The sequence below is a fragment of the Pseudopipra pipra genome, chromosome 14 (assembly GCF_036250125.1).
Source record: "Pseudopipra pipra isolate bDixPip1 chromosome 14, bDixPip1.hap1, whole genome shotgun sequence".
NCBI lineage: Eukaryota > Metazoa > Chordata > Aves > Passeriformes > Pipridae > Pseudopipra > Pseudopipra pipra.
This window is the reverse complement of record NC_087562.1, coordinates 9,642,069-9,665,322: the sequence shown is the minus strand read 5'-3', so window position 1 is coordinate 9,665,322 and position 23,254 is coordinate 9,642,069. Positions and strand designations below refer to the sequence as shown.

Sequence of the window (23,254 nt, the reverse complement as noted above, 5' to 3'; positions counted from 1 at the left end):
GTAAATGCTACAGTATGTTAAATATTGCTTATATCAGTCCCGGTGATTCTGCTTAACTCCTGAAGTGGCAAGTCTGCCCTGCAGGGCAAAGAAGTGCTCCTCCACACACTCCTAACTTTTCTTCCTACCTGACTGCCCACTAAAAGGAAAATCTTGTGTATAAAAAACACACAAACCCCATCTAGAAACATACCAAGCTGTAAAGTAAGCACAATCCAAAACAGTCAAGCCAGATAGGCATGCCAGACAGTTCTTAGAGTAGCTGAATTTAGCCTTGCCAAAATAAAAGATGAAGCCAAGTAGAGCAATACACAAATAAACCAAAATGTGAAGCCTTATTGGGTTTAGCCACATATGTTAAACCATGCAATTCCCAAAGGCTGTACACACAGCTTCCAAAAACACCAGAAGAACATATCTCTCCTTATGAGGTTTTTTTCTTTCTGCACATCTCAGACTAATAATTACAGTCCACAGGACTCTTTCCAATAGCCATTCTCTGCCCTACTACTATTTTTCTCCCTCAAGAACAAGTCTGCATTTTCCTTTGAAGCTCTTGCTTGCTGCCACACCTGCAAAACCAGAGGCAGATATTACCATCATCTCCTGACCCAGATTACTGCAGACTGAATAAACACATTGATGGAATGTAGGGCCCCATAAACACCTGCCTAAGAAGGACCAGAGAAGCCATCAGCAGACTGCACTTCCCAACCCAGCCACTGCAACTACAAGCTGTGTGGAGGAACTGAAAATGAAGAGTACCCCGACAGACAACAAGGGAAGAAGCCTTCAAGCACTCAGATCTGTTCCCCTTTGGCAAGCAACCTACTCAATTTTCTACACCACAAGCCTATTAATCATTTCAAAGGGCCTTTTCTGCTCTCTCTCATATGCCAGACCAGTAATCTGTTCTCAGCAGACTCTCCTCAGGGCTCAGCCTTACTCACTTCTTCCTTAGGGAGCACCCTCTCTGAAGCATGACCTGGGTTTACCCAGAGAGAAATCGGGAAGCTGCTTTTGTTTCCTGCCCTTATAGAGACCCCATCCTGTCATCCTCAGCCACACACGTGTCACAAATTTTGGAGCCTTCCAGCAGCCCCCACCTAACAAGAAGCTAATAACAAAGAGACTACACCTAAGGAAAGGCTCAATAGTGCCTCGCCAGGCATAAAAGACAAACCTCTAATTAAACACAACCCAGCTTTTTATTTGTCTGCTAGAAGTGGTTCCCAGCTGGGGCCTTGGGGCTGGTACATTTTGTGAGTCACTCTGGGCCCAGCATAGCAACTGGTGCTTCAGATCCCAATAGCGCAGCAAAGCACAAAAACTGAGCAGACGGGTACCAATGCTATTTATAACTACTTAGCAACATGTCCCTGAAGAAGGTTCAACAAGACCAGGTGCTGGGGCCTAAACTTTGGCCGCAACAACCCCAGGTAGTGCTGCAGGCTGAGGGCAGAGTGGCTGGAGAGCTGCCCAGTGGAGAAGGACCTGGGGGTGCTGGTCAACAGCAACTTTAACCAGCATGTGCCCAGGTGACCAAGGAGGCCGCTGCCATCCTGGCCTGTACCAGCAATAGTGTGGCCAGCAGAAGCAGGGAGTGATTGTCCCGCTGTGCTGGGCACTGCACAGCTCGAGTGCTGTGCCCAGTTCTGGGCCCCTCAATTCGGGAAGCACATTGAGGGGCTGGAGCGTGTCCAGAGAAGGGGACAGAGCTGGGGAAGGGTCTGGAGCACGTCCTGTGAGAAGCGGCTCAGCAGGCTGGGGGTGTTTAGTCCAGAGGAGCCTCATCAGGGGTGACTTCATCATTCTCTACAACTCCCTGAAGGAGGTGGTTGTCAGGTGGTTGTCAGGGGGTTGTCGGTTTGTCGGGCTCTTCCCCTAGGCAACAAGTGACAGGACGAGAGGATGCAGCTTCAAGCTGCACCAAGGAAGGTTTGGATTGGGCATTAGGACGAACTTCTTCACAGAAAGGGTGATTAGACATTGCAATGCGTTGCCCAGGGAGGCGGTGGAGTCACTGTCCCCGGAGGTGCTTAAGCACAGGCGCTCCGGGCTGGGTGACAAGGTGGGGATCGGTCACAGGTTGGACTCGATGACCGCGGAGGTCTCTTCCAACCTCCCTGATTCCGTGACGGTGACACGAGCGGCGGGGCAGCCGCGGACCCCGTTCCGCTGCGCAGCGCCCACAGCCCGGGCAGAGCCCGCCCGCGCACAGCGCCCCCTGCCGGGCCGCGCCGCAACTGGGTCAGGCGGCCCCGCGGCGGGGGCGGGGCCGCGCTGTCCGCCCGTCGCGGGCGCGGTGACGCAGCGCGTGCGCGGTGACGTCGCGGGCGGCCCGTGCCCGTGTCCTGCCGCCGGTCCCGGCCCTGCCCGCCCGCCCTCGGCCCGCCCGGCCCCGCTCGGCCCCGCCGCCCGCACGACATGGCCAACGTGGCCGACACCAAGCTCTACGACATCCTGGGGGTGCCGCCCGGCGCCTCCGACAACGAGCTCAAGAAGGTGCGGCGCAGGGGCGGAGGCCGGGCGGTGTGTGGGGGGGGAGGCCGGGCCCGGTCGGGCAGGGCCCGCGGGCGGGTCGTGAGGGGAGCGGGGCCGAGGGGGCGCGGGGGCGGCGGGACCGAGGCCTCCGGGAGGGCGCAGCGCGGTGCTCGGGAGGCCGCGGGCAGGGTGAGGGCCCGGCAGGAGGAGGAGGAGGAGAAGGAGGGGGCGATGGGGCCCGGCCGCACTCGGCCCGGCCCGGCCCTGCCCCGACGGGCTCCGGGCGCGGGCGGGACGCGGCTCGTTCCGGCACCACGCGGTGCGCGGCCGGGAAGGGGTTTTTTGGGGAGGGGGGAAATCCCCGCGGGTGGCTCCTCCCCGGGGCCATTGTCCGCCCCACGTGCGGGCCCGGGGGGGCCTCGGTCCCGCTCTCACATGGGATCCCTCCGGGGTCGGCGGGGCGAGATAAACAAAGAGCGGAGGTGAGAGCTCGCAGCCGGGTCATCACCACAGCGATTGCACCCTGTAGCATATGAAGCACTTTTTTTGTGGAAGGCCGTAATGACCGTTCACACGTGAGGGAGGAGAATGAACCAGACAGTTCACTCGCAGTGGCTTCCGCGGGTGGGTGGTGCTGGCACCAACAACTGCGCCTTACCCGACATGCTCGCGGCAGCCTCATTTGTGCAGGGATCGGCGATTGCAGTGTTGAAATATAGTGCTGGAGATGGAAGGTTGTGCTTGGTGTACATCGCTGTCCAGGAGAATATTGTATTTTCTTACAGGACTCTCATAAATATATTTGTGTCCTGTAAGAATGAAAAACTGGGGACAAATTTTCCACTAGAGTAGCCTGCACTGCTCAGTATTAATTACTACAGCTTAAACTAATCAGGGAATGTAAAGTTTCCAGCTACTACAACAAGGAGTTCATCTATGTGTTATTGTCATTGAGAGGTTTCATGGATGCTTTAAAATCTGATATTTTAGCATGTTTACAACAGTATAGAAAAGAGAAGAAAAATAGTTGCTATCTCAGTCAAAAGAGGCTGAGAGAATAGGTTTTGACAATGGTTACATTAACTTTTAAGTTATAATATGTTGCCAGTGTAGACCTTGATTCTGAATCTGTTTCTGATTAAATGAATTGTGGTGGCTTCCTTTAGGGCCATGGGTAGTTGTAAAAATTGCTCTGGCCTGGAATGCTGTTATCAGCAGAGAGACATCTTTTTGAAGATCATCGTGTGAGCTGCTTTCTTCCTGATTAGATAATGTTACTTGGGTTATCATTTCAGTGGTGTTTTGGTTTTTTCCTTAGCTAGACTCCTTAAAATATGTGGGGAAAATCCATTTTTATGGAATGCATAGATTCGTGGACAGTTATGCTTTGTTACTGAGGGGTAATTTGTCCTGAAGACATGTGGTTTTTGTTCTTTTTATTTACTATGGTTCAGAATATTTTGCTTGTAATATCAACGTTCTCGATTTATTTCATTAATTCATTATAAAGCTTCATTTCTTGATTGATTGCATGCAGAAGTACAGAGTGTTTCAAGATAAAATCAGTAAAGCAAAGTAACTGTCCAGATATAGAAAAAGGAAATGTACTTGTTTAAAAGTTGTAAAGCTTTGTGTGTAAAGCTCTCTTAACACTGTAGTTCTAAAGAGTTAGTTTAGGTGCTCAGTTATACAGAAATAAAGCCTTTGGAAAGTCTACTCTAAGAAGTGATGTTTCAGTTTTTTGCAATTGCATCACTGTAGCTTTTTAAAATATGTATAATTTAGAGAATAAAAGACTCTACAACGTAACTTGTTAATATCTGTTTCTTGATTGCTTCTGAGGGGCATTGAGCTGGAGTGGGGGAAGGTCAGAAACTCAAATTGTAGGAACAGTCTCTGCCTATTGTGTTAATTTGATTTGGTCCTCCAAAGTGTAAGTGGAACAGATGAAGTGCTGAAGGGCAAGTGATGATCCTAGGAGTGAAAGCACTGGTCAAAAAAAAACATTCTGAAAAATTTCTTCTGGATATTTGGCTGTACTTGTTCCTCCTGCTGTTTTAGAACAGAGAAGTTAAATAAATATGTATATTTCTGCACATGTAACTCATGTACTTAGTTCAAAGTGAGATGAAATCTTCCATTATTGGTAGGTAAGGAAGAATAAAATGATGGTTGTGAGGAGTGGTTGGTAGGGTTGAATGAGAAGCTGAGGCAGCCATTTTGTTGTTAGTTACTGCTGTGATTGAGGGGAAAGACAAATGGGCTGAAATTTGCTGTTGTGTTATAGGTTTTGAGTGGGTTCTCTAGAGTAAGTAATTTTAATGAAAGTCCAATGGGATTCTTCCTGTAAGCTGATGAAGAGAAGCAGAAAAACTAGTTCCAGCTATTGTGTGCTATAGCTATGTTTAAAATCCAAATGTAGTTAATTTATGCATGTAGCGATGTCAGAATATTTTTATATATCATTTCAATGTATGAGTGATTTTGAAACTATAATTTTTTTATTTTGATTTATTAGGATTTTTTCCTTCTTTTTGGGGACATTACTTGAGTTTCTTAGAAAACTGATTAATTGAAATTTAAACTAATTTTCTACCTTTTTCAACTAGGCATACAGAAAGCTGGCTAAGGAATACCATCCTGATAAGAATCCAAATGCAGGTGACAAAGTAAGATGACTTCTTTTTTTTTTTAAATACCTTAAGTTTGCTACTACAGTAGCATGTAGGGAACAAAGTACAAGTGTTGGGGGCTTGCTATTCAGTTTGTTCAAAAATAATAACTATGAGAGGGAACCATATCAGGTCAACTTTTTTCCCCAATCTCAAAATCTGCCAGTGTGCCTACTGACAAAATGCAGCAGTTGGCTGAGTCAGATTGGTTGAGAAAGTAATGCTGAGGAGAAAGCTGCCTCTCTTCATCTGCTGAGATGGTGTCAGCTGGCATTGACATCTATGTAGGTATTTGAAAAAGGTAGTCGGTTTTCCAAGTTTTTCCAACATGGAAAAGTGTATATTGTAGAGGTTCTTGAAACTGCTGCAGCATAAAACAAATTACATAGATGGGAAGGTTGAATTAGGTTTGTTATGCTAAAAGCAATTTAAAAATTGTCAATTAGGTTGACTCAGCTGATTATCTTTAACAAAATTGAAGTCCTAATGGCTGCTTAGGGGTGAGCAGAGATGACTGTGAAAAGATACTAATTTGTCATAAAGACAAACACATTAATATACATTTTAGTAAGTTACTTAATTGTTTGTGTATTTCAAGTGCCTAACATATCTTGAAGTCTTTGCCATTAGTATGTAGCTCTGTTGGGTATTTTCCCCATTGGCTTCTGCAGTCTTGTGTACTTGGGGGTTTTCTTCAGTTGGATTTTTTTTTATTATTTGTAAGAAACCTTGTCTTATGCTAAGCACAGTAAAGAACAAAGCCAACCAAGTTTTGCAGTAAAATATCTTATTTTATGGTAAGGAGTAGCACAGCTAAGTAAAAACTAAGCCCAAGTTTCATTTTTAAGTCTTGCTTAGAATAAGTTATATTAGAAAGAGAGTGGAAAACTTTTCCATAATTGGTGGCTGTTCATGCTGGGTGAGAAACAAGTAAAATACTCCCTTGAAGTTCTAAATTATCATGCACTGTTTTGACTCTGTTCCTCTTCTAGTTCAAAGAAATAAGCTTTGCCTATGAAGTATTGTCAAACCCGGAGAAACGTGAGTTATATGATAGATATGGAGAGCAGGGTCTCCGAGAAGGGAGCGGCAGCAGTGGAATGGACGATATTTTCTCCCATATCTTTGGTGGTGGATTGTTCAATTTCATGGGTGGTCAGAGTAGAAGTCGTAATGGTAGAAGAAGAGGAGAAGATATGATGCATCCACTCAAGTGAGTATCTTGATACTGCAGTTTGTACTTTCAAGCTTTCCTGATCAGTACTTGACTCTGCTGGTTTCTGTTCTTGATATGCTTCTCAGTTAACATCCTCTGCTGTCTGCAGTGGTTTTCAGACCTGCATGTTGTGTGTAGGGTGGTCAGTGGAGTTACCAAGGGTTGGTTAATCTATATAACCATGATTTGCCAGGTTATTAGAATGTGTGTACTTCGATAGCTTTATTTTCCTTTGTTTTGCTCCTTAACTATGTTTGATAGTTCTGATCTGAAAAAACCTTCAACAACAAAGTATTACTCATTAGCTGGATTCTTAGGAAAGTGGAGGTGCTCTGTAAAGACTTAAGTTGCATTCATAGTCCACTACCAGCTGGAACTACAGTTGAACCTCGTAATTAATGGAAAAGTGTGTGTGGAGGGTTTGGTTTTGGCTTGGCTTTTTTTCAAAGCCATTCTTGAATGTCACATCTAATTGTGTTTTGTAGATCTCTTCCTGCAGTCATGACTGGCTTTTTGCCTTTTGAGCAGGTCCTTCCTAAGTTCTTAAGTTAAGCTAAGTCTTTCCTGTGGTCAGCAAACCGTACTTAGTAAAATCTGTTTGATTTTACATGCTTAGTTTAGCAGCTAGTACTGCTCGGTATATTGTTAATTAGCTTTGGTTTTGTTGTTATTTGTAAACACTGATGCCAAGCAACCTTTTCTTTATACTTTGAATTGCAATTTCTATCCACCAACAAACCCTTGTAGGAGAAACACTAAATATATGTACATAATCTTCTAGCAATATATAAAGGGTATTGGAGTTTGATAGTGTATTGAAGAGCTTCTAAAAAAATTAAAACATGAACAAGTCTAAAGGATTAAGTGGCCTTGAGGATGTGCTAACTCCACCTCACTAAACTCTCTTGTGTGGAAAGCCAATACAGTAGTAAGTATTCTAAATGTGTTCTTACATATTCGTGCTATAAATATTGTCTGGACTGTCTCATCTGCCTGGTAGAACTACAAATAATAATTAATTATGACTATATAATAACACCTAAAATACTAGATCAGCTTGTTTCCTGTTGTGAAACACAAGCAGTCCTATCTGGTTTCTTCTTAAATTACAGCTTTTCTCTGAAACTGTGTTCAGATTTACAAGTGTATATTGACATGCATGAAATATTATTTTAGTAACTCCTCATGAAAGCCAAAGCAATGCTTTAAAATCATATTTTAATAGCAGATTTAGTCTTTTTATGAAGTTCTATTTTTCTTTCATTTGTCCTAGGCAAGTATTTTAATTACATGGGGAAAGTAAGTTGTTAATTGATAACCCAGGAGAAATGCTTTATTTTGTAGAGTCTCTTTAGAAGATCTGTATAATGGAAAGACAACTAAACTACAACTTAGCAAGAATGTCCTTTGTAGTGCATGTAATGGGTAAGTTTGTTTGTATTTTTGAGTTCTCTGGTTGCTTTGTTGGCAGATAGTGTAATGAAGGATCTCCTGTGTCGGAGCCTTATCAGTATTTGACTTACTGGAGCCTGCTTTCAGACTGGCAAATTGTTGAACTTGAATGATGCTGTTGATGGAACTGGAACTATTCAAGGGCTTTGTCTGGGGGAAGGGTGGGAGAGGAGAGAACTTTGGCAGTGCCGTTAGGCATGTAGGCATGTTAACCTTCTGATGGAGGGGTTTTTTTGGTTGTATGTTTCTGAAAAACTAACTTTCCATGCAACTGGTGGTGTCCATTGCAGGCAGGGAGGGAAGGCTGGATCTGTTCAGAAGTGTAACGCGTGCCGGGGCAGAGGTGTCCGTATCATGATCCGACAGCTCGCCCCCGGGATGGTTCAGCAGATGCAGTCTGTGTGCTCTGACTGCAATGGAGAAGGTAGGCCAAGCTGTGCTCTGCTGCTAAATGTGTGTGGTTGGATTCAACCTTCTGCTTAAGTCTCAGGAGGAACTTATCCAGGACAGTTCTGCCCCCATCTACTCAGCTGTGTCTCAATTTGGTGTCAACATGGAGGAATCATTTTACCCAGAACAGCAGCAAGATTTACAGCGTTAAAGCTGAAAAGCAGCCTAGAAGCTTGAACAACAGGGATTGATTGTTTTTAAAAACACTTAGATGTGGGTATTACTTACTGCTCTTATTCTTGTGTTAAAGAAAAAAAAAAGATATTGCTGGTTTAGGAGCTATTTGTCTTTTTGCTTCTCCTAATATCCAAGGACAGTTTTAGGTTAAAAATGGAAACCTAAAATTGAATTTTTAACTTCTTCAAATTAAGAAGATGTCTTTGGCTGAATTGGTTCTGTTTAGGGGGAACAAGCTCTGCACGTGATCTGCACTTAGTGTGATTTCTTTTTAGGTCTTCTGCATTTTGCAGAGTAGTTACCTCACCCTGTGGATGATTTTACTCATCACAACACTCAGAAGTTACAAAGAGTTGTATTTTGTGATTAGTCAAAACATTTAATAAATTATGTTGTCTTTATCATTTCACATACCTAACCTACATATTTAGTAGTTTCAACTGCATCATGATGTTGTGCTTTGTTTCACTGAAAGGTGATTTAAGCTGAAAAGTTTAATGTTTTAAACCAAGTGCATCTGCTTGTGGCAGGTTTTCTTCAGAATTGGATGCAATTATGTGGAAATCTCTGAACTCAAAAATTGTCTTTATTTAGGTGAAGTAATTAATGAAAAAGACCGCTGTAAAAAATGTGAAGGAAAGAAGGTGATCAAGGAGGTAAAAATACTTGAAGTCCATGTAGACAAAGGCATGAAACATGGACAAAGAATTACATTCAGTGGAGAAGCAGATCAGGCTCCAGGTGTGGAACCAGGCGATATTGTCCTTTTGCTCCAAGAAAAGGAGAATGAGGTAATGCTTTTATCTTTTAAATGCCTTTTATCCTAGTTGTTAATATTTAAGTTGTATAGATGGCCATTCATTTAAAGTAATTCATATAGTTGGAGCTCTGGGAGAGATGGTGAGTAGCTTTTAATAAATTTATAGTATGTAATGTGGCTTTCATGGTGAGCCAGAGAAAACTGTGCGAGTCCTTAGCCAGAGTGAGGCAGATTCTGGTGCTTCCTACTGCTAATAAAAGGTAACTTTCTCAGATAAGCTCTGAGTGACTTTGATGCAGTAGATGCAGTGAAGAGCTGTTCAGGATGTTAACTTTAATCTGCTTTGCTTGTGACACTAACAAAATGCTAAGTGTTGCTTTTTTGAATGTCTTGTGACATGGCAGGGAACTCCTGATAAAATCCCCAGATGATGCTTTCTGTGTCTGTTGCTGTGGTTCTGGAAATAACACAAAATGGTGATGTTGCTGATTCACTTAACAAAGCAGAAGCATTATTATTTTATACTAGACTCGTGCTCACTGTATTCTGGAGTGTATAGGTTGCACTTTGGAATTAAATATGGCAATTTATCTTTTTCTGTTAAAACTCTTGGGGCAGAGTTGAGGTGACTGCGCTTTTTTTGGAATGCTTTTGTTTAAAAATGCCAGGTATTACTGTAATGAAATAAGAAATAGTTGGTGTGTTATACTCGGAGGGGGGTGTCTGTTGTGACAGAAAGAATAGCATCAGTACAAATTTAAACTCCAGTCATATATTAAGGATATAATGTTGGTTAGCTGATAATTAGGTACTTTGTAAGATTTTCAAAGCTGTGTCAAGGACTGCTAATCTGTTGGTCTGTACTTTGTCCTAGAGAGTAAAACTAGATAGACTTTTAATGTTCTTAAAATTTTCCTTGAGGTGGCAATCATGGTTCTGCCAATGGATAAATCTTAGATTTACTTTGATTAAGAATCTTGAGCAATATAGCTTAAAGGTCACTTCTGACAGCTGTGGACTAACTGATTGAAGTCCTGCTGTAGATCCAGTTTGCTAAAGCAGATATGCATGATGACAAAATAAAAGTTGAGAAACAGAGATGTGGTTTATGTACTCAAGTGCAGGGGAAGTGCTGTGGTAACTTTTGTTGATATGTTGCTATGTGGAAAATGTTGGGGGTAAAAGAGCAGTGCTGCTATACAGGCCTTGTTTAATTTGAACCTTAGCTCATAGCATGTGGTGTGGTTTGCCTTATCTTAGATGACACTTGTATCAGAAACAAACTTTCCAAGCACATTAAGCTGTCTGAATTAACAGAATCAAGTTAACTTACACAAGGGCTGTTGCTCTGACATTGATTTTAAGGATAAATAATAATGAACTTATTAAATAATGAGCCTGGTGGAGTTGTGATTATAGGACTGGAAAAGACATCCGTTTTTATTTTTCAGGTGTTCCAGCGAGATGTGAATGATTTGCATATGACACACAAGATTGGACTTGTTGAAGCACTGTGTGGGTTTCAGTTCACATTTAAGCACCTTGATGGACGTCAAATTGTGGTTAAATATCCTCCTGGAAAAGTAATTGAACCAGGTAAGCTTGGCCTGATGAGGATTTCTTTGATTATGCTTTTGTGATTCTTTAACACTTAATCCCATTCTTGTCCCGTTAACTGAACCTAAGCAAGGAAAACTAAGAGAATTATGTGGAGACAATGGTTCTGCAGTAGCACTCTCCAGCTTATTTCTCTTTGAATTCCAGGTTGTGTCCGTGTAGTCAGAGGTGAAGGAATGCCACAGTATCGCAATCCTTTTGAGAAAGGGGATCTTTACATTAAATTTGACGTTCAATTTCCTGAAAATAACTGGATTAGCCCAGAAAAGCTTTCAGTAAGTACTTTTTCAAGCATAACTGTGGTGTCTTATTTGACAGTGTGTGCCAAGGGCATGTGTTGTACCTCATGTGCTTGCTTTCAGTGGTTAAATTTAGATGCAAGTACAATTGTTCTTTTAACCTTTTTTATGGGCAACATGTTACTTGGAAATACTCATTGGAATAAGAATTTATTAACATGTATTTAAGAACTGTGCAGATGTTATGCAGACGAAGGCAGGAGGAAGAATCTTTCTGTTGCTGTGTGATAAGTTGTCAGAGCGCAACTGTATTTACTGATTGCACTTTCAGTTGATGATATGTTGAGTTGGTTTTCTTTCTGTGGTGTCTTCCAATTGATACAAATACTATTAAATGAGTCTGTGCTTCAGGCCTTTCATCAGCTTAGACTTCTAAACCGAAACCAGTCATGTTTTACACAGCAGTTGTAGATGCAATACTGAATGCATTTCTTTTTTTGGGGCAGGAACTTGAAGATCTTCTGCCAGCTAGACCAGAATTTCCAAATGTAATTGGTGATGCAGAAGAGGTAGATCTTCAGGAATTTGATACCACTCGTGGTTCAGGTGGTGGCCAGAGACGCGAAGCTTATAATGATAGTTCTGACGAAGAAAGCAGCCATCATGGACCTGGGGTACAGTGTGCCCATCAGTAAACATTTGTCTAAAAAGTTGCACAAGGATTTTCTTTCAAATTTTGCCTGACTTGTTTTCAACAATCCAGCTGGATTGTATAAGTAATCCAGATGAACCAATGGACATCTATTGCTGTATGTGTAACTTTTAAATTGGTCTATAGTATCTACAGAGTGTAATTTAAACTAACCACAAGCTTACATCTTCATTTTGACTGTGTAGCAGAATAAAGCACTTGAAAGGAAGACGAGACTCCTTTTCACATGGGTTTTAAGTTTGTCCTCGTATCTGTGCTTGATTTTTATCAGTTTTGTGTAGATTTTAAGTTTCATATTTTAAATTCAAATTCTACATTGTAAAGTTTGTGTACAATTTGTCCTGAGGCTTGGTATTTGGCTGCACCTGCATAAGCTGCTACAAGTAGAATCAAGAATTTCATAGCCTGTATCTATCATCTAGATGCATGGTAATAAATGGGCTTTGCACATAATGGGTTTAGAGCTGACTGGGAACAATGAAAGAATTAATTAGAAGTGGTTGTAAGTTTTTTCTACCATCTTGTGAACGGTTTCTGAAATTAAATAAAAGCAGTTGGTGTATAATATATTTCTTTTGCCTTGTAACTCTTACTTTTCCAGTGGCTTTAACTAGTCTGTGTATGAGGAGACAATGTAGATGATAGACATTTTGTAAACACAGGGAGGCTGAAGCTGCTTTAAGACTAAGCTAAGGTTAGGTAACAATTGTGTGCCACATAAAAGTCTTTTCCTGAAATGAAACTTGACTAAATGGGCACAGGGAAGGTTGCAGCCATGTCCCCTTTGTGTGAAGAAAACACAAGGAATACCGAATTCAGTTTGAAGATAAGAAAACATTTAAATGGGGATGATTATATTCTGAAATAATGGTGTTTTTCTTTTAGCCTTTGAATCCTACTCAAAGCCTGATTCAGCCTCACTTCCTAGAGAAATGTTTCCAGTTTAAAAAAAAAATATGTTTGACCTGGAAACATCATAAATGTAGATGGTTTTGTTACTTTTTTGGTAGTTTGCACTTTGTTTTAATTATGAAGATATTAAGTTCTCCAGCTTCAGTTCTGTTACTTTGAATTGGTAAAAATGCCCCAACAAGGCAAAAATGTGACCTTAATTAAGGAATGTTGTGCATGAACAATGTTTGGTTGGTAAGCTGCCTCTCTATAGCAAGGTTTCTCTCCCTGTTTAAGTGAGAAAGTTGAAGCTCTACTTTTCTTTACAAATCTGAAGTGTGACTTGTTTAGTTATTGCTCTGATAGTTGTTGACATTTTACCAATGAGGTTGGAGGGACAAACTCCAGGGGTTTCCATGTGCTTGGGTAGGCATTGGCATTTGAGTGTTGCTGAACATCCTTGTTATAGACTCTAAAAATGAAGCAAAAATAAATACTGTTTGATCTGTATTTCATTATTGACTTATGCTGTGGCATTCTCTGGTGGATCTTTTATTTTCATTTATTAAAACTTTGGGTTGCTTTTTGTGAAGCCATGGTTACATGCTGATCCTTTCTCCTGACTAATTTCTCCAAGAAGTCGATCACTTTAACCTGTAATGCTTAAACAATTACACCACATGTCTTCTGGTTTTAAGTAGTGGCTTTAAGATACACTTCCTTGAAAAATAGAGTACTATTCTAAACTTTTAATCTCCTTTCAAATTGCTTTTTTGAGGGGGAAGAGAGGAAGGGATTTCAGGTAAGGAAGGTGGAGGAGGAGTTGATCACTGTATATAGGCTAGTTCTCCTTGAGTCCTGAGGTGGCATTAATTTAGGCTCTTGCCAGCAGCATCAAAATGGTGAGGGAGCCACAGAGGTGTGTTGGCCTGTTGCAAAGCACTGCCTTTTCCAACCACTTGAAAAATGCAGGTTTACCTCAGTGTAGTATGGGAGTGAACAGTTCATGTTGAAATGTCCATTTGCCTGCAATAATTAAAAGCTGATACCACATGATTAATTCAGTGGAAAATGGATGTTAATTCAGGTTAATCTATTGAGAACTGCCTAACTAACTGTTCGTGAGTGTTCCGTACACTTCATGTTTAACCTAAAGGAGAGGCTTGTTCTTATACTTACGTAAAAAAACCAGAGTCCTATTTAGAATATTAGAGTTCAAACTTACTTCCTACCTACGACCTATTACTGCTCATTTTACTGGGAACTGATGTTAGATTTTAACTAAGCCTTTTATAGAGAAATTGAGAAAGTAGCATTTTCTTCTACTTAGTATCCTTCACAGAGATAGCATGAACTTAATAAGACACATCACATGATATAAAAGCTTACAAAAACATTTACTGGCCGGTATACAGCTTTATTAAGACATAACAAGCATTATCTAAACACTTCAGAGGCAGCATGCAAGAACTGTCACCAATATCCTGTGGGCACAAGACAGTTCCATTAACTTGGTTTAGCTGTTGCCTTTCCACACAGTACAGTCAGCTCATTCTAAGGGGGGAAAAATCGTTTTAGTTCAAGCCACCCAACAGATCTTGGAAGAAGAAAAAGTTGCTCTTGCTAAAACAAGCAGTGAATCCTCACTCCCTCCCCCACTGTCTGCCTACAGAGGCAGGGCCATGTTATAAAATAACAGAACAGCTTCCAGACCCTTAACTGAAATAGCTGCAATGAAGTCTCAATGCCTGCACAACTGTAAACTGCCTAATATTTCTTATGTCTGGATGGATTTCCATTACTTCAAACAATACCCAGGTACCCTCATCTTCAGAAGAGTGGGGCACTATGTGCTACAAAGTTTCTGCTCCACTTCCTTTTGCTTCAAAACCATTTACCTCCCTGAACCAGAGGTAAGGCAGTTCCTATTCAATTGCAGCAGAGAATTAACAGGTGTATAGTCCTTACTAAGCAAGGGACACACAATACTAGATTATAACAAGGATCAAAACTTGGCTGTAGCTTTGTCAGCCTCTGAACATGGGATAAGAGAATGGCACTTTGCTCACATGGTAGGAGAGACACCAGAGCAGTGTAGAAGGAAGAGTTTATGCTCTGTGGTCCCCCAGGCTGTTACCAAACTGCACATGCTTTTTTAAGGGCATTTACTCTTACATGTGGTCCATGTGCAGCAGTTCTCTCCCTCTTCCTCCCAGTTTATACCAACCCATTTAGGCTTAACCTCCAAAGAGTTAAAGCACTTAGAATTTGCATTCATGAGAGTATCTCACATGAAAACTCAGGACTAGGTGTCTACTAGTCTAAGCCTACTAGTTTAAGCTTACCACCAAGTTATGAATGTGCTGTACTGTATCCTGATGTAGTAGTTGCACATCAATATTACGGAGGTCTCCACCAGCTGTACAGAGTGTCTAAATGCAAACAAACAATTTTAAAAGTTACTCTGAAAGTTTTTACTCTCATGCCCAGCTTCTCTGAAAATCACGTGCTTCCCTGCTACACTGCAAAACTTTTGGCAACCATTTTTCATTTTGTTTAGCAGCATCTCATTCAGGAATAGCAAGAGCTGTCACTATGAGTGTTCACGTTGATCAACTGCTGTAAGTTGAAAATGTTTAAAAATATATATATACCTGTCCGTCAGCCAGAGGAATGTTTACAAATGGAACTGATTTATTTTGGGGTACTGATTTACTTCTTTTTAACATGCCTTGAACTCTTCCACGGGTAGGTAAAGTTCTTGAGACAGTCTGTTGTAATCCAGCACTAGAATACAATAAAGATGTTACTCTGAGGTTAACTAACTTCCTATGATCTGTTGGAAATTTTCAATCAAATCCAAGTAGTAGGAAATACACCTAAGGGAAAGGCAGTCAGCTTCAAATTTGTCCAGTTCTGCCACAAGACTCCAGGAAATCCAACCATCAGCAGCATTCACGTTTTATGCCCCTGACTCTGCAGTAACCTTCTGAGCCTGTTACAGGCCAGGGAGCAAGCTGACATTTGGACCACTCAGTAACAAAAACATCCACTCTCCAATACCAGCATTGAATGTTTACAATTTGGGAAAGAGGAAACTTCGTGCCTCAGGGCTCAAGATAAGACATGCTGTATCTGTCTACTACAGAGAGAAATCAATAAATACCAGAGCTGCTTGCTCTCAGAGGTACAAGGCATACCTTATGCCATACAGAATTCCTAAGCTTTCATTACACAATTGTTCTTACTCTGCCTAAAAATTGGGTATGTTCTACATGGAAACAAGCCTTTGACATTTTTATCAGGCCAAGGTGAAACTGAGCCAGTTGCTGCTTTTAGGACCCATCTGAGTTATTCATCCTCTCATTTCAGCTGATGACTTGAGCCAAAACCAATCTCTGTAGTGTGTGGAGAATTATATTAACTGAAAATCTTAACTGTTCAATATGCAAAGAACTGATTGTCAATGTATTTGGGTGGAGGTTTTGTGGGGGTTGGTTTACTTTTTTTTAAGCACAGCAATATTAGTGACAGTTTAATCAAAGCTGGGCTCTGAGAACAAGTTTGAGCTGTAAACCCTTAAATACTGAGAATAAAATTTATACTCTTAGTACATTTTTTTTAAACTAACTTTAGTTAGGACATCAAATCCTGTGCCTCCATGAGAGTGCAAATTAACACCCACACTCAAAGCAGGAGGTGTAACTGGTTCACATCCCCACTGTCAAATTTAAGTGCAGACCATGAAGATCAGTTATGTCTGGATTGATGATGATTAATATCTAGATTGATAATAATGTAGATATTTAGTGTCTTGGCTCAGCTGATTAGAGCATGATGGGTTTGATCCCTGTATGGGCCATTCACTTAAGAGCTGGACTCAATGATCCCTGTGGGTCCCTTCCAACTCAGAATATTCTGTGAAATTCTGTGGTATTTAACAAAATTATTTATTAAGAACAAGTTGAAAACCCCTTACCTGTTGGATACCTTTGGAGTGGCTCTGAGATTTGTGGCACTGCAATGAGAAGTAAGAGACTTTACTCTCCTGCAAGTGTGACTTGCAAAAGGATGTTAATACACTCAAAAAAAAGTAGTTATCAGTTTTATATTTTGTTTGGGGGTTTTTTTGGTTTGTTCTTGTTTTATTATTATTTTTATTTATTCCTCCTCATCTACTTCCGATGTGGAGTTTTAGCTGGGATGCAGATAGACCGACGGTGGATTAGAGAATGGACTGGGGAGTGCTCCAGGACAGACATCTAGTGTATGCACATGTGACAAAGCCCTCCTGAGGTAAACATGGTATTGTGGGACCTAACAACATACAGGAACAAAAGAATTAATTGATGTTAGTAGGTAAGAGAGGGCTGTAATAACCAAACTGAGTGTTTATTACAGAACAATTTATTAGTCCTAACAGAGCAAAGATGCTTTCCTTACATGTTCTCTTCCATTAAGTATTGTTTGGAAATCTATACTGATTCCCTAAGTTCAGAGCTCTGCACCATTCAGTGAGAGATACAACTCCATGTCTTCATCATCTAGAGGTGCTTTTTTGTCCAGGGTTCACAAAACCACAGTGCATCTCAATCAGGGAAGACATCCTTATCAGATGTATTCCTGTTGGGCTCAAATCTCAGCTACTTCAGTTTAAAATAATGTTATTCAGCATTCAGAAGTTCAGGTGAGTTAAATAAGCTATCAAAGGTCAGTCTTACCTAGAAAGAGGGTTCAGTTTGCTATTTAAACCAGAGGCCAATGAAACCAACGACTTGGTTTTGGAAACCTGAAAATATATATGTAAGACTGCAGTTAAAAGAAGTGGCATTTGAAAGCAAAATGATAGGCATTTGCAGGAAACAATACTGTAAGAATTCCCTGTTGAAAAAGAGCAGTTAAGCCCCACGGTGCTGCCTTTTATACAGTTCTACATGTATATAATATGGCAAATATGCATTCTAAAAGGAGTTTCATACTGTTAAAATGTATTCATACTGAAGTTCTGTACAGCCAACCACCTGTCTCATATATACACCTTCAACTTTTAAACCTTACAACTAATGCCTGTAACTCTGCATAGAATCTTTTTGGTCTTTGTTGTTATCTTGCTACATATTTCAGTGTCTGGCTGAGGAGCTACTTTGCACAGACAGGCTGAGGTGGTAAAATTAATACTTGATTTGGTTCAGAGATTAAAATGGAAAGAATGCACAAGTCATTCAAATATAGAAAAGAATTCATTAAAACATGCAGGTTTTTTTAAAAAATAAGTTTGAACAAAAAATAGTTTCTCAAAGCTTCAAGACTAATTGACAAGTCAAGAATGTCTGCCAGTATTTGCAAGTCTGTGTGAATTAGTCACTGGAAGTGCAGATACTATATTTCTTTATGAAAATGATTTAGTAAACTGTTTAGCCTTGCTTAACTTCAAATATTTTAAATTTAACTGATTTTTCAAAAAATCAGCAGTTCACTGGCCTGCCTGGTCATGGATCTGGCAGGGTTCACGGCAGGTCAAAACTGACTAAGCCCTTATGTTTTTTGAATATAAAGCAAAAATAGACTTACTTTTTTAGTTACTTTCTTTGCAGAACTGTGCTTGGCATCTTCATATTCGACAATTGTAGTTATCTTAACTAGAAATGTATTAGCAAGACAAGGAAAATAAAAATCTCATGAAGAGCACAAAACACCACTTCAGACTTGTGTTTAAAGCCTGTTTCCCCACTGACAGTTACATGTCACTGCTGCTCCACAATGGTCATTCACCTGGACACACTTGAAAACAAACTGTCTCTGTTCCTCGCAGACACTGGGACACACGGGGCAGTTAAAAGACACCAGATAATCCCTTAACTCCCAGACAAAACAGATTTACATCTCAGTGTCCTCCTTATTGCATATATTGGGATGTGAAGAAAAATGGTGTTTTTCTTACAAAGCTCGGTGGGCAGAAGGTCAAAGGGGAAGCAAGGAAAGAAGTGCTATACTGTAAAGCACTAACAAGTCACTTAAATCTGTCTCTTCTCACCATTTTCAGTGATAAATCCAAAGGGCAGGATCTCTTATCCTTTAAAGTACCTCAACAGTAGGATAACTCATGATCCTCCACACTGAATGCTGGGGGGAACTGTTATACACTTTCCCTTCCTGTATTCTCCAGGCTTAACATTCCCTTTACAAATGCTCAGTTCAAACCAATAAAAAAAAAAATAAAATTTAAGAACCACAAGCTATGTATTAATGGATTGACTTGCCTTTTTTGCTGTTGGTCCTCACCAGTTTTGGATTTGGTATGTCTTCTAGAGAGCAGTCAGTCTGAAAAAGAAGTGTTTATACAACAAGGAAAGGTCAACAGATTTTGCCCAGTAGATGAAAGCAAGTGACAGAAGTGGGATTGGCTAAACACCAGTTTATTTTTCCAGAAACATCTGGATTTCTGCCAACAGATGACCTTAAAATTTAGGTAATGTTCATAACTGCACTGTGACTGGCTGTCTAGTCTTTTCATATCATCTTCTATTTAAACACCCAGCCAAACAAAATATTTTGTCTGAAACATTTACAGCAGGGAGAGAAGAATTCTATTCTGTAAACTGTGATAAAATTTGAAAACACACACTTACCACTGCAGCAGCAAGAGCCACTTCCTCCCTTCCTTGCAAATCTGTAACCCAAGAAAGTGTAACTTCTTTAGATACTATTACTTGCAAAATTTTTATCTTCAAGTTTTTATCTTATTGCCTATGAAGTAGAACAAGTTATTCAGGATTACAATGGCTTAAATAGTTAACCTTAGTTAGCATACATGTTGCATTGGAACAAGATTCAAGTCTTGTAGACCAACAGTCATCCTACAAAACCATGAAAATTTCAGGATGTTAATTCTTTGAAAGGATACTGAGTGTAGTCACATAGTAGATAACAAATTCCAAGAAGAACCACACACATACATTGTACTGCAGAAAGCTAATGCTTTTAGGCTGAAATTTCTCAAGAAAAGCACTGAAATACATACTCAGGCTTATGGTAAACTCAAGTTCATCAAGAGTCTTAAGTTTGATCTTTGTGTGGTCCCTGCAATTTCCAGGTGCAAGGTAGATTCCAAAAACATCAGTTCTCACCAGAATATAAATCTGAGGCTGAGTGTATACCACATCTTAAACTGCTGCAGAAATGGGAGTTAAAATTAAACTTGCTTATCAGCACAGATGAACAACTAGCTGAGAAAGGCTCAGTAGTAAAAGACTTCAAACTGAGAAAGACAAAAAAAATCTCTGTTGCTGGCATTAACAGTCAGATGGACAGTAGCACTTACGTTTTCATGCACAGAAAACACTAGGTCTGTAATTATTCCTTGTCTCTTCAGACTTTAAATGAGACTACTTAAGAGCACACATAAAACCCTCCAGACTCTATACACACACTAACTCTACACCCTGTTTTACACATATCAGTCTATTTGAACGAGTGCTCAGTGAGCATCTGCAGGGTAACAGCTCTGCTGATTAGCTTAAAATACCAGACAAAGTAAACTTGTTCATAAAAGTCCCCAAGTTTACAGGTTTTCTCACACCAGTCACAGACACATCCTGCCCTAGTCCTGTCCGCGCCCCTCGCAAGGACAGGGCCACTCACACTTACTGAGCAAGTCTTTCCTTTTCATTTTCCTGATGGCAGCCGCCATCGTCAGCAGCTCCACTGCAAACGCCTTCTCAGCTGTTTGCAGCAGCGCATCGATCTCCTTCTTCATCTCCTGGACTTGCTCCTTGGCTTCAAAATAAAACAGGTTTTTATTGCCATGCACGTTACATATTTTCAAGTATAAGCGCTGGAAGATCGCATTATACAAGAAAGTTAAAATAACGTTTTATCGGGAGAAATCCGACTTGGGAGTCGAAGCGCCTGCTACCAGCCACTCCGCGGGACGAGGACCGCGTTCCCGGCCCGGAGGCTCTTCCTGCCAGGAGCCGCTGCTCCCTCCACCCATCCCGGCAGGGAAGTGCCGGCGGGCGGGCACCACCGCTTCGCCCCGGGCAGCTCCTCCGCCCCCGGCCATACCCTGCTGGTCGAAGTCGCTGAGGAAGAGCGCGATGAGCTGATCCTTCTTCTCCTGGGACAGCCCGGGGCGCTGGTCCCGCTCCTGGGTCAGCGCCCCGCGGTCCTGCTCCACGCCCGAGTCCGAGCTCTGCCGCTTGCCCGGGGGCTTCCTCAGGGGCATGGCGACAATCCCGCCGGGAACCGAGCCCGGGACCGCGGGGAGAGCGGGGGATCATCCCTCCCTCCGCCCCCGCCGCGGGCCGGGCGGACACACCTCGGGGAGGGGATGGGGCGGACACACCTTCGGGGAGGGGGTGGGACGGCCCGGATCGGGGGACGAGGGGGATCTGCGGGTGCCTCGTGTCGGTGGTCCCCCAGGGATGGACAGAGAGGCATAAAGCCTGTCCCTGTCCTGTCCTGTCCTGTCCTGTCGTGATAGGACAAGGAATAATGGGTACAAATTGAAAGAGGGGAAATTTAGGTTAGATATTACAAAGAAATTTTTCACTGTAAAGGTGGTTAGACACTGGCACAGGTTGGCCAGGGAGGTTGTGGATGCCCCACCCCTGACACTGCTCAAGGCCAAGTCGGATAAGGCCTTGAGCAACCTGGTCTAGTGGAAGATGTCCCTGAACATGGCAGGCGGTTGGGACTAGAGAGTCTTTAAGGACCCTTCCAACCCCTTAACATTCTATGACCCTCATGCCCTGACAGGAGCTGGGCAGGCTCACACATACACACACACACGGCTTGGTCCTGGTGGAACAAATTAACTGTTCTGTTTTGTTAGTTGTTTAAAGCAGCCACTGCAAATCTGAGCACATGAGGAGGGAGTGCTTCCATCCCTGATGAGAAGTGACCAAGGCCAGAGGGTGTCCAGGGCCTGGGGCAGGCAGTGGATGTGCTGCCAGGGCTTGGACCAGGTACTGGGAAACCTTTCTGCTCAACAGGAAAATCTTTCTGCCCTATTTTAGAGCCGAGGTTTGGGTTTAGATACTTCACTGCTGTTTAGTGTGCAGGACATGCAAAGCTTCAAAGCTAGCAAAGTGAATAACCTGTTCTGCCTCATGCAAATGGTCACAGGTTGTGTAAATGCTTATCACGTGAACACAGGATTTAATGACCATGTAATAAAGTGGAACATTAGAAAGGCATGACTACACCTAATATTTGAATATTCAAATCCATATCCTTAAAAGTAGAATCCCTTGAAGAAACCTATTATCTTACATGCATCCAAATAAAAAATCATGCCAGAGGTATGAGCATCTTCGGTTTTGTACAAGTTTGACCAAGGAACTGTATAAAAAGGAATTTAGACAATATTTTAAAACACTAGTGGTTTTCCCACAGTTGATGCTGCAAGCTCTCTGTAGTAGTTTTTTCTGTATCATATGCATCTGGCACAGCATCCTTATCTCCTGAGCCAGATGGGACAGCCTATGTCGCTGAAAAAAAAGCTGTAAAAAATCTGACTGATAACTCATAAGCATTTTATATCAGATCATGTTCTTGTTTGTAAAACAAACAATGTACCTCTTTCCTGCCCCCCCCCCCCAAAAAAAAAGGGAGATAAATGTTTCTGTTCCAGAAAACACTCAAAGACCAGATACAAAGAAAAGAATAGCCTGCTTTGGGGGCATTTTTAGCAGTGCTGGCATATGCATATATGTTTAGGGAAGCAGGACTAACTTTCCTTTCCCTAAACTTCCTTTTCTTTGGAATTATCAAGCACCACTAAAGTAATTCTAGAGGTATCACTGCAAAAAGATTGTGTTGCTCTGTAAATTTAATCTCATATAAACCATGTAAGAATTTTTTTTTAAAAGGGAACAACCAACAATACCAAACAAACCCCAAAGCTTTCATGACACAGTTGATCAGCCTCAACTGACTGGTTGATCCTCTCTATAAAGAAAGGAGTCTGGCTTGCCTAACTCCTGCCTAATTCCTTACATTATATGATTACTATGAGCATAAATTTGCCCAAGACCACCTCTATTTACAGTTCTGAAATGGTAGGAAATAGTTTTGTGGTAACCGTTGGAAAATTTCAAGTCCATAAATTGAAGTGATGCAGAGATTAATGATCTGGTACATGGATACTAAATACTAGTAAATACTGGTTTGGACATGGAGTTAATGTGTCATAGTGCAATCCAGCTGGTATTGCTTCAGTGACATAGGAAACAGAGAACTATTACCTTTTTTTAACGTGTTTTATTATTTGGAAGTCTGGTACATCTGAAATACTGTTATAAGGAGCACCTGTAAGAAGATCAAACCTAGAAGCATGCATTTGAAAGTAATGATTGTCTGTCATTAATTAGAGATTTCAAAGACATGGAAAATAAAGCCTCTTTTCTTAGCTTTACAGGATTGTTCCACAAAAATGCACATTAACCTTATCATAATACATATAAATATTGTGGATGGACAGTAGAAATCACCACTCTTCCACATGAGACACACCAAGAAAAAATTGTTATCCCTTATAATGTCACAGACATAAAAGGCACCTTAATAGAATGTTTAGAAAAA

The 23,254-nt window shown here is 41.4% G+C and overlaps 2 protein-coding genes across 2 annotated transcripts; one reads left to right on the top strand and one right to left on the bottom strand.

The window, feature by feature from the left end:
• Positions 1-2,304: 2,304 nt before the first annotated feature.
• DNAJA2 (DnaJ heat shock protein family (Hsp40) member A2) lies at positions 2,305-13,180 on the top strand. Its single transcript, XM_064671118.1, has 9 exons — positions 2,305-2,505; positions 5,094-5,153; positions 6,149-6,369; positions 7,717-7,797; positions 8,115-8,248; positions 9,046-9,242; positions 10,663-10,807; positions 10,976-11,103; positions 11,574-13,180. Exons 1-9 carry the CDS (start codon positions 2,428-2,430, stop codon positions 11,760-11,762), a joined length of 1,233 nt encoding a protein of 410 aa, XP_064527188.1. The 5' UTR covers positions 2,305-2,427; the 3' UTR covers positions 11,763-13,180.
• An 868-nt stretch (positions 13,181-14,048) lies between these two features.
• On the bottom strand, positions 14,049-20,973 carry LOC135422113 (borealin-2-like). Its single transcript, XM_064671120.1, has 10 exons — positions 20,735-20,973; positions 20,318-20,446; positions 19,300-19,340; positions 18,931-18,991; positions 18,242-18,309; positions 17,392-17,459; positions 16,650-16,688; positions 15,325-15,457; positions 15,016-15,102; positions 14,049-14,224 (listed from the first exon to the last, which is right to left on the bottom strand). Exons 1-10 carry the CDS (start codon positions 20,892-20,894, stop codon positions 14,177-14,179), a joined length of 834 nt encoding a protein of 277 aa, XP_064527190.1. The 5' UTR covers positions 20,895-20,973; the 3' UTR covers positions 14,049-14,176.
• Between the last annotated feature and the right edge of the window lie 2,281 nt (positions 20,974-23,254).

Bases quoted from the DNA above. Each gene is read 5' to 3' on its own strand.
- DNAJA2 (XM_064671118.1), top strand. From the start codon at position 2,428: ATGGCCAACGTGGCCGACACCAAGCTCTACGACATCCTGGGGGTGCCG. The intron at 6,370-7,716 runs GTGAGTATCTTG...TTTATTTTGTAG, and splicing joins GATATGATGCATCCACTCAA to AGTCTCTTTAGAAGATCTGT. The intron at 11,104-11,573 runs GTAAGTACTTTT...TTTTTGGGGCAG, and splicing joins TTAGCCCAGAAAAGCTTTCA to GAACTTGAAGATCTTCTGCC.
- LOC135422113 (XM_064671120.1), bottom strand. From the start codon at position 20,894: ATGCCCCTGAGGAAGCCCCCGGGCAAGCGGCAGAGCTCGGACTCGGGC. The intron at 19,341-20,317 runs GTAAGTGTGAGT...CTTGGGTTACAG, and splicing joins GAAAAGGAAAGACTTGCTCA to ATTTGCAAGGAAGGGAGGAA. The intron at 15,458-16,649 runs GTAAGGGGTTTT...ATTGTATTCTAG, and splicing joins ACTCCAAAGGTATCCAACAG to TGCTGGATTACAACAGACTG.